General features: G+C 46.1%; 1 protein-coding gene across 2 annotated transcripts in view; it reads right to left on the reverse strand.

Annotated features, from left to right (window-relative positions):
- Positions 1-592: 592 nt before the first annotated feature.
- The window catches only part of GRIA1 (glutamate ionotropic receptor AMPA type subunit 1), a 119,115-nt gene continuing 111,972 nt past the window's right edge, over positions 593-7,735 (reverse strand). For both annotated transcript variants that reach the window (XM_054288104.1, XM_054288105.1), the window contains exons 15-16: positions 3,950-4,084; positions 593-2,007 (exon numbers count right to left, since the gene is read on the reverse strand). In XM_054288104.1, the coding sequence (XP_054144079.1) occupies positions 1,819-2,007; positions 3,950-4,084 (324 nt within the window). In that variant the 3' untranslated portion in view covers positions 593-1,818. The remainder of the gene's footprint in view (positions 2,008-3,949; positions 4,085-7,735) is intronic.

Here is a 7,735-nt window from a genome sequence, read left to right on the forward strand (position 1 = left end):
CCTGCATCATTTTCTCTTCACCTTCCCTTCTTTCCTGGCTCCTCTCTTGCTGTGTTGCAAAAAACAGAAAAGAGTAAAGAAAATGAGAAAAAGCAGCTCAGAATGCTCCAGCAGCAGCTCAGTCCCTGGACAGGTATTGGACTCTGTGAGAACCTTTGAACTTTATTTGCCATGAGTGAGATGGGACCAGGCCAAGTGGGCTCACTGTAGCCCCTGCCCCACAGATCTTCTCTCTCACCAGGTGCTCCCCTGGGAATCCTTCACTTGAGAATGTCACACCCCTGAGGTCTCTCAGGCCCACCAGGGTGGGAAGCATTTGTCTGTCCATGCCAGAGATTCACAGAATGAACCTTTTGTGTGGTTCTGGAAAACCATTCCTGCCCCCTTGACCTCCAGGCCTGTGGCTGAACCTCCTGGCACTGTGGGTTTCTGCAACACCAAGTTTGGGGTCAGCAGCCTGCTTTCCTGACTTGTGGATGCTTCCCCCTCTCTAAGCAGAGTGGGAATCTGCTACGCTTGGCTTTGTACCCAGACAGGCCCCAGCTTGGTGGGGAGATTGAGTGTGACCAGCACTGATGCTGCTGAGTGTCATGGTTGCCTGTATGATCTCCTCCTTGGTTTGCTTCAGCTCAGCAGCTCCTTCCAGGAATCCATTCAGGCCAGCTACCTACAAATTGTCCCTCTGAGTTAGGGAAGAAAGGCCATAAAGGGATTTCAGAGCAGGAGGGCAGGGTGTCCCTGTTGCAGCCCATGACTTGTAGCACGTAGCGCTGGTTGATTGGCAGCTGTCTAGAACTGGGTGTCTGGAGATGGCCTGTTCCTGGCCCAAGGTGGTTCCCTTATGTGACCACCAGAAAGGGAGCACACACAGAAGCTAAGCAATGAAGAAATGGTTCACAATTGCTTATTAGCCCCCAATAACCTGGGCAGGAGAGTCACACGTGAGGGGAATAAGTACCACATTTACTTTCCCTCTTAGCAGCCAACCGTGATCTCAGACCAACTCTCTGCTCCAGTCTGCCACTCTCCACTCCAGGCATGTGATTTTCCTCTTGAATCATCACTCATCATCTCTGGAAGAATTACTGCTTTGTCCTCACGCTACCTGGGCTTTCCAAACTCACCCATCACTTCTCCCCCTGTAAAACAGCCTCGTGTTTATGTTCAGGTTTCTTCCTGCATCGAGTCCTTCGTGCTGCAGGGAGAGCTGGGGCAGCTCTGTCTGCCTTGCTGAGATAACTCCACAGCCCAAGTTCACCACAGAACAACAAAGGCAGAACCACGATGGACAAAAGAGGTCAATGCTGACGCCCTGCACTGAGTTCAGCTTGCCACATATTGGTCTTTCTTTTTTTTTTGCCTTTAGTAGCTCAGACGTTGTGGTTTGCATCCCAAACTAAACCAGATTGAAGGACTGAGCAGGGAAGGGGGAAAGGGCTGATATTACCCTGACACCACAGGAATTAGTAAGAAAAAATATATATATTGCACACACTAAGACTTATTAACAACCAAGTTAAAACAAAATGGCATAGTCCTCATTAGTGTTCCAGTGGTTCTTTGATCAGGGATGGTTCACGAGTCTGTAAAATCCCATTACACTCTCCTTATTGCAGTACAGACCTGTTTCTGTTCTCCTGCCAGTGGATCTGTTTGCAAATAAAAAGGGAAATTTATTTGATTTCCTTGAGAAGATCCATCCAATTGTCCCTTCTGTCATCATCGTTTGTCTTGTTGGTGTTGGGTATGTTTTTTGGCTCTGGAGAGGTGGAGTTGGGCTGCCCCTGCTCTCACCCAGGAAATGGGTCAAAAGGCCAATTATAATCCCGTAGCTCCCAGGGACATGCCAGTGCTGTGGCTCATGCATGGGATTGTCTGCATGGATTTGGGGAAATCGTGGCTGACCACACGTCCATTTTCTCCACTGCCTCCTGCTGCAGCCGGCCTGGGAAGGGTTGATGTCCGTATGGCTTCGTTGATTGATTGCTGTGGGATTAAACAAAAACCCTTTTTAGGAAAGACGGGGGGGTCTCCCCCTGTCCTTTGCAATGTTGGAGAAATTATAATATTAACCAGTGTGTTCTTTCTGTAACTGTTCTCCCCTTCCTTGTCTCCATTCAGACTCTCACTTTCTGCATGTCCCCACTACATCTGCTCTGTTCATTCACACCTCTTCTACATGCAAAATTAAATGTTTCAGCAGTATTTTGGGGCATAAAGCAACAGTGCCATATGCCAAAAACCTCTTCAAACTCTACAACATAAGAACAGTCATCCTGGATCTGAGCAGAGGTATTTTACACACTTCCCCCATAGAGATGCTATTGCTACTCCAGGACTGTTATGCACAGTGGACTCTGATTCACTGCAAACATATGTTTAACTTTCCTCATGTGACAACTTGAGCATGTGCCTGTGTTTTTGTCTACAGTGATGACTGAGGTAACTAGGAAATGCAAGCCTAATTCAGGAAACAAAATTCCATCTTCCTGTTCCAGATCCATCCAAAACATTCACTTTCAAAGATCTAAGGAGATGACCTGCTTAGAACAATTTAACTAAAAGATAAAGCAAATTTGGTGGTTTTCCGTTCAAGGTATCTCCAAGGGCACCATCATTCTTTCTGGACTGTGATATTCAGGTGAAGAATTATCCCTAACAGATAAATCTGGAATAGCTATTGAGTGCATTCTGACACTTTTCTTGCAGTGCATTTGTGCCATACTTAGCTTTACAGTGGGCACAAATGATAATCTAATCTTTGTAGTTCCATGGACTCTATTGGTTCATATTATTTTACCCCTGTGCTCAAGGTAGCTCTCATTGCCTGTGGAATTTCCTGGACCTCAATGGGAAAAGAGCTGTAGCACATTTTCAGTGCATTAGAAATGTTATTATTGCTGACAAAACACTGAGCGTGCTGTGAAATGGCGACATAAAACACAAAGAAGCAGTTGCTTATTTTCCTTATGATTCTGGGTGAGTTTCAGTGAAATAAAAACCTATTTGGATTTTTTGAAACTCACTGCATGCTTCATAGTTCCATAACAAATTCCATGCTCATGGGAGAGGTAAAGATGAGGAACACCAGGGATGTGTCACACATCCCTCTGCCTCCCCTAACACCACAGTATCTGTGTAAAGGATTGCCCAGATATATGTGCTCCACAGGGGCTGCCTTAAATGTCTATCTCCAAGGCTCTCAAATCTAATCCATTCCTGACACAACACTCAGAAATTCAGGCACACCAGAATTTAGGGCTGAAACAGATCTCCTGGGCTGTAGGAAATATGCTTCTGCAAGACCATGACAGGGTGGAGTTTAAAAAAACATTACAAGAGACATTGGAGGCCAACTTCTCTCAAAGAGGATCCATAATTCTGGGATTTGGAGGCCCACATCATCCATTCCAGGGCAACAATGCTCAGAGCATGTATTGGTGTTGTCAGCCTGGAAATTGTGCCAGCAGGGTGCCAGCAAAGGGAACAACAGGATGTGAATCATTACTGCACTCTCCCAGTTTTATCTTGCTGTTAGGAGCATGGGTTTGGGGATTTTTCCATATTGCAGCACCGGCTGTATCACACCAGCCCCAGCACACTTTATCCATGCTGCACACACATTGCCATAGCCTGCCTTCATTCATTTTAAGGAATTTCAATGCGTCTCTGTTGCTGCTTGTGCTGTGGTTTTGCTCTGTGTCTGGATTTTGAATTAGCATTCTGCCACATGTCTGATCTTGCATCAGCTCCCCATGACAGCCCACTTGACCCTCTCTCAGCTTCCTCAGATGCTCCTATTCCTTTCTAGCAAGCTGAGTGACACAGCCACTTCATTATCCCTATGTCTTGGCTTTCCACCCATGGTCTGCATCCGTCTCTGAAGGCAGCTTTGGAGCCGGGGGAGGATCAGAGAGGAGGTGTGAAAGGCCGTGGAATGGGTTGCCACCTTCATCCGCTTTGATTCACTTCTGGACTTGTAACAAAACTCGATTAAGGCAACCAGCATGGCGAGTCCGAGCCCACCGATGAGGATATAGAAAACCCCCGCCACATTGCTGAGGCTCAGCGCGCTCGTCTTGTCCTGCAAGAAACAGGAGAAGGGAGGGAAGGGAGGGCACACGGGAAAGGAGAACAGCAAAATTAGCATGGGATTGCCCTGGGAAGGATGCTGCACAACATAGCAGAACTGGCATTACATCATCTTCCTCGTTAAATGAACAAGTGACATTTCTAAGAGCGTTTTTTCAATTTTTAATTCGGTGTCTAGTAAATCTAACGTTTCCCTCACACAAACAAATAAACATTTCCTCAGCAATGTGACTCTTGGTAAAGGTTTGGGATCTCTGTTTTTCAATCAGCTAGCTTAAATGCTTGTTTTATCCAAAATGTCTAGTTTGAATTATTGATTAAAGGAGGAAAAAAAATTGAAGTTTTCCTCCTCTGTGACATTTGCTCATCCCTGATGTCTTGCCTGAAATAACCTGTTCTCTTGGAAATGCTCATTCCTTCATTCCTAGATTGTTTCCCCCGCAAATTCTGTTGCTGAGCAACACATTGAAGTGGATGGGTTTTTTTTCCTTTTTTTTCCTCTTCCTTTTCAATTCTGGGGTTGAGGTGACACCTGAGCTGTCCTCAGAAACTCATTTGATTTCTATAAGGCAGTTATTTCATATGCAATCAAGGCCTGCTGATGCATGTCTAAGCTAATTATTTGGTTGGCAATAAACAGGGCTATTAATGAGCTGCAACTTTTAGTCAGCAACCACATTCTGATTTTACAATTGCCTAATGAATCGTCACAGCGCTCTGGGGAAGAGACAAAGCTCAGAAAGACTCATTTCACTGCGAGGGAAACCAAGTTCTAACATCTAACCCTGATGTCACCCCCTGCAGCTTTCAGAACCTTCTCCTCCACGATGACCAGGTTGAGTTGGGGTGTGAGAACAATCTGGGCAGCAACAGGATCCCAAACTTGGCTCAGCTCCTGTTTCTAGGACAGGCTTTCTCTGCAGTGAACCAGACAGAGTCCCCTGCTCCATGCTTGCTGCTGCTCCGCAGTTTTCACTCCGTACCTATTTGACAGCACAGATTCCCCAGGGCCAGCCCAGCAGCTCAGTGCAAATCTGCTGGGGCCACCAGGAGTCTGAGCAGCATTGACAGCCCTGCTCTGTGGACGTGGGAGGGAAACTGCACGTGGCTGGTTTGAGATGTAGCCACACATTTAAAGGAGAACACTGGTGCCCGTGGAAGTGTCTGCAGCTGGTGAGGAAGCCTCTGAACAGCTCTTGGTGTTCCTCTCTGCTGCTCCATGGACACGTGGACTGGTGGGTGGCACAGCCTGTTCCTTGCCCTTGTAGGACAGCTGATTCTTGGCAGATTTTACAAAAAACAGCCCACAGTTTTTGGGAAGGGAGGGGATTCAGGAACCAGAAAAGGATATTGGAGTGATGTCGAAAGGGTCCAAACTGGAACTTCAACATGAGCATGGAGGGTTTCACTACAGGGCAGTCTGTCTGACACTGGTACGGTCTTTCCGGCAAGTATGTTTTGCAAAGGACTCTTTCTGTATTAGGGTTTGGTTGCAAAAAAATGTTGACCCTCAAGGCATGAAAATATCTCAATTTTCACAATTAAAAAAACCTCTTGTAACAGAAGTAAATATGATTTTTTTTAATTAGAAGAAAAGTACGTTCCAGTCAAGAATGCTAAAAATTATTTTTTCTTCTATTTCTCCTTGATCTGACCCACTGCCCATGCAAGCTGCCAAGCTTCTTCCCAGCTGGAGCTCCCACTGTAGGCTCTGGTACCATGGGGAGCAACTTTCCATCCTGAACCCTCTGCTGAAAGATGCAAAGGGGGCCATCCCTGCTGAGTTTCAGTTGCTGGAAAAAACTCCACTAGTGGTCTCATTTTCTGTGCTTTGCTGATTGATCACTTTGACAAGGGACTCATCGTGGTCACCATGTGTTGGTGGAAAGATTGGGTTTCTTCCTTGTATAACCTTCATGCACTGGTCAGGTTGTAGTCTTGATGCTTCCTGTGTGCTCTCTGTAATGAGAGATTTCTGCAAATATCCTCTTAATTTCTGCAGTTTCAATATTTGAAAGATTATTTCTCTGGTCATTTTCTAATCTGCCTTCATGCAGTTTTCCCCCCAGGCTTGACTGTATATTTGTTCAGTCATCTCTTCTCTGCAGATTGTTGGGTGTACTTTTATGCACCAGTTGGGAAACACTGGGAGTTTTTTAGTGGAGATGTAGAAAAGCAGAGCAATTACTGTGAGGAAACTGTGTTATAACATATCAGGTACTTTGCCCATTAAAATTCAGTCTGAAGGAGCTGCCCCAACTTCAGGGAGGGGTAAAGACACTAAAAGGGGCTGCCCTTCTCAGCATCCTAATCTTTTAGCCTGGCTTCTTAATGAAATGCGGCTGATTAGCACATTCTCTCTGCTCAGAGGGAAGACTGGGGACAGGACAGGATCCTGTTTATCTGTGTATTCCTAATGATTGTCAGCCTAATTGTTCGCCTTGATTTAGCAGTAGGGTGGAAATCTCCACAATATCAGGAATGTCCAAGCTTTGTGCAAAAGGATGATACTCTAGACAAGAGAAAAGCCATTGATGCTCTCCTTCAAATAAATGGATCAGTGCCATCCATACTACAGTCTTTGACTTGCAGCCATAGATCCTTAGGAAATCTGCCTTCCTTGGCTCTGTTGGGCATAGGAATACACAAATGTCAGGGTTCATTTGCCATGATATTTATTTCCTCCCCCAGTTTGGGGTTCGTGGTCCAATGAGGCACCTCCTCAGCTGGCTGCAGTGGCAGAGCAGTCTGGCAGCCAGGAAAGGCTGCTGGTTCTTAATTCCCACTTTCCTCCTCATGCCAGCAGCAGAACAACCAGTAAGAGAGAGGAGATGACCCAAAGCAGTTTCCTGCACCACCACTACAATTCATTTTGGAGCTGTTACGTTTTTCTTACATTTACTTTGCAGCAGCATTATTATTGTTATTGTTATTACTCTTATTACTGCTATTCCTATTATTACTGTGACACTCTGGGTGAACTGAATGTTGTATTATCCAGAAGGCAAAGAAAAACATTGAGAGACACAGTGGTGGGGAAAGATACAGGGAAGGAAAAGCAGCCTGCGTTTCACTTCTGCTTCCTTAGTAAGGTTTCTCCCAAGGAGCCAAAGGCAGATTCCTGGGGTACTGAGGAATGCTGAACTGCAGGAGCACGGCTGATGGCACAGCCTGCTGCTATGAACAGGCTGAGAAGTGAAACTGCTCCTGTGGTGATGCTTGACTTCTTGCAAATCCTCCTTTTAATATCCTTTTTCTTCCTTCCCTCTCCCAGCAGGACATGCAGGATGCTCTTTTGGGTAGCAGTGACATCTCCTTGCTCCCATCAGCTGCAGGACCTGACCCACATGAAGGGTCAAAGGCCCTGAGTGCCCCACTGAGGCTCTGCCTGCTGTTTCCATGCATGATCCTGTCCCAGTAATGCTCATAACAACAAAAAAGCCCCAAATTATTCTATGTGCTTGAGAGGACACTCCCCTCTCTCTGCTCAGGCTCTGTGACTCCAGATGCTCTCCTGCAGAGCTGCCCATCACTGAACCAGCTTGTTAGTGGGAGTGTAAATGTCACTGCTCATCTCCCGCAGCAGCAGAGCCCTGACGTGGGGGGAAGATTGGCAGGTGAAAAGAGAAAGAAAAATCCATCT

The sequence above is a fragment of the Melozone crissalis genome, unplaced genomic scaffold (genome assembly GCF_028551555.1).
Source record: "Melozone crissalis strain CALT ecotype California unplaced genomic scaffold, PUWL_Pcris_2 ptg000061l_1, whole genome shotgun sequence".
Lineage (NCBI taxonomy): Eukaryota > Metazoa > Chordata > Aves > Passeriformes > Passerellidae > Melozone > Melozone crissalis.